The sequence below is a fragment of the Pteropus vampyrus genome, unplaced genomic scaffold (genome assembly GCF_000151845.1).
Source record: "Pteropus vampyrus isolate Shadow unplaced genomic scaffold, Pvam_2.0 Scaffold214, whole genome shotgun sequence".
Lineage (NCBI taxonomy): Eukaryota > Metazoa > Chordata > Mammalia > Chiroptera > Pteropodidae > Pteropus > Pteropus vampyrus.
This window is the reverse complement of record NW_011888995.1, coordinates 203,891-206,362: the sequence shown is the minus strand read 5'-3', so window position 1 is coordinate 206,362 and position 2,472 is coordinate 203,891. Positions and strand designations below refer to the sequence as shown.

Here is a 2,472-nt window from a genome sequence, read left to right as displayed (position 1 = left end):
AGCTTCCGATGGCTCTGGCATTCCTTGGCTTGTGGCCCCATCACTCCGCCCTCTGCCTCTGTCTTCACATGGCTCTTATCTCTGTGCCTCTGTGTCCTCTCCTCTCCTCACAAGGACACCAGTCACTGCAGCCACGGCCCATCCCACATCTGGGGTAATTTCCTCTCGAGATCCATAACCAATCACATCCGCAAAGGGCCGTTTCCTACTAAGGTCACGTGCTGAGGTTCCGGGTGCCCGTGAACGCTCAAGGGATTCTGTTCAACCTGCGACAGCCCTCGGCCTTGGTCACTCAGCTGTCTTTCTTCTAACTGTCTGGCCACCCGCTCCCAGGATTCTGCATTTCCTACAGCGCCATCTCCCAAACTGGGTTCCGGGAGGTGCCCACTCTTCCGAGAAGTGGGCTTCGCGGAAGGGGCGCCAGTGGGAGCCGGAAGGAGACGAGGGGCAGGGGCTTCGTTTACAGGGAGGACTTGAGCGTGTGGACGAGGCAGTGGGCGGGCCCGGGTTCTGGTTGCATATTTGTTGAGAGGGAAGGACCAGGGGCGGGTGCTGCTGAGCAGGGCAAGGGCGGGGAGGTCCGAAGCCCGCGGAAGGTGAGTACTTAGAGCGAAGGGTGGACGGGAGGAGAAATAGGGTGCGTGGGGCTTCAGGGAGGCCTCGGACAGGGAAGGGTATGGCTTTGATTTCCTCGGTGCCCCCTGAAGAGAGGGTGAGGACTGGCTATTGGGAGAGGAGAGGGATGTTGGCAAGCGGAGCAGGTAGCGCTGGGCTCCCATGGCGTCGTCGATGACGGTGTCTGGGAAGAGCCACCATATTCCGGTTTGTGACCGGACCTAGCGGGGCTCGGCCACCCCAGTTCAGGCCCGGGAAAGCAGGGAGCTGGCTTTGCCGGAGGGGCCTGTGGCCTGAAGGCAAAGCTCGGAACTTTGGGCATCAGCAGGTGTTTTTGTGGTGAGGGGCTGGAGGGTTCGGCAGGAGGGATGTGGGGAAGAGGGAGGGTGGGCTGGGCGTGAGCGGTGGGCGGACAGGGAGGGGCAGCCATCCGCCTGGGGAGGGTGGAGCCAGGGGAGAAGCGAGCGGGGTGGGACCTTGAACGCGGGGTGGTGGCAGCCAGCGCCGAGGGTCAGTGGAGGAGAAGGCCTTGGGGACCTGAGAGGTGTTGCTGCCAGTCCTGGACATCGGTGCCTCCGAGGTGCCAAGCACGCCTCAGGGCCCTGGGCACCCCTTTCTCCGTAGCCCCCCTGAACTGCCACAGCTCTCAAACTCGCACCCCACTCCACATGCAAAACGCGAGCTCGAGGTCAGGGGCCTGCTCCGTTTTGCCCGCCTCCCAGCTCCGACGCTGAGGCTTGAATGCCCGCAGCAGGCGTTCAGTACACACGGGTGGGTGCCGAGGATCCCGGAGGATGCTCGTGCGCGGTGGCCTTGGCTGGGGGTTACAGCTCGCTGGACGGTTTGCCCGTATGGTCGTCGTGCAGCTTCTATAGAACACGTAAAAGTACTCCCGCTGGATTCGTGACTGGTTACAAAATGAAAGAGGCCCGTGGCTTATATCAGCCATCTCGGGCGCCTGCCCGGGGCCCGGCTGACCGTGTGTGTCTGTGTCTCGTGCAGTCATGGAAGTGGCATCGGGCGAGTATGGTGATCAGAACAGCCGCCTGGTCAGAGCCGTCCGGGAAGGCATGTGTGACTCGGACTACAAGAGAGAGTCGGGGGGCGACGCCGAGATGAACCCTTTCCTCTGGCACCGGCCCTCTGAAGAGGTAAAGCGGGCAAAACGATGACGGGGGTCAGCAATGTAGTGAGCCGCCACCCGTGGGAGAGCTGCAGGCAGCATTCTGCGCCCAGCCGCGTGGGGCTCCTTCTGAGCCGTGAGGAAGTGGTCACAGGCCGGGGGTCCCACCTCCTCTCCGTCCTCCGTGTGTCCTCAGGACCCTGCTCCCATGGAAGGCTGTCACAGCTTCTCGGCCAGCTGCCTCACCCAGTTCTGCATCCTCTTCAAAAGGACTTTCCTCAGCATCATGCGAGATTCGGTGAGCTCGTTTGCAAAGGTCACTGCCAGTCACTCGCTGTTTTTTCCTCCTGATTTCACTTTCAGATTCTCCATTGCATTAGTTAGCTTTCACTCTGTGCTGCTGCCGCTGTGACGAATAGTCCCCAAATGCCAGTGGCGATGACAGTCAATGTTTTTGGGTCTCGCTCCTGTTATGTGTCGGTGGCTGAGTGTTGTGACCCTGCCCCACATCGTCCCATTTTGGGACCCAGAATGGAGGGACAGCTTCTAGAACGTGAGAGAAATGAAATGAAAACTTTTGGTTCGTGATGGCGACTTGTCACTCGTGCTCACGTCCACCGGCCAAAGTCAGTCACATGGCCAAGTATAACAACAGGGAGTGTGGTCCCGCTCAGGAAGGCACAGCAAGGTCAGGGCACGGGCGGCTTGTACGGAGGCTTATGGGAAGGTGGTGG

At 60.6% G+C, this 2,472-nt stretch overlaps 1 protein-coding gene across 1 annotated transcript in view; it reads left to right on the top strand.

The window, feature by feature from the left end:
• Positions 1-2,472, top strand: part of ABCG1 (ATP binding cassette subfamily G member 1) — a 49,836-nt gene that overhangs the window by 43,648 nt on the left and 3,716 nt on the right. Inside the window, exons 8-10 of the mRNA XM_023538197.1 lie at positions 1,600-1,766; positions 1,935-2,097; positions 2,343-2,465. Coding sequence (XP_023393965.1) covers positions 1,600-1,766; positions 1,935-2,097; positions 2,343-2,465 — 453 coding nt within the window. The remainder of the gene's footprint in view (positions 1-1,599; positions 1,767-1,934; positions 2,098-2,342; positions 2,466-2,472) is intronic.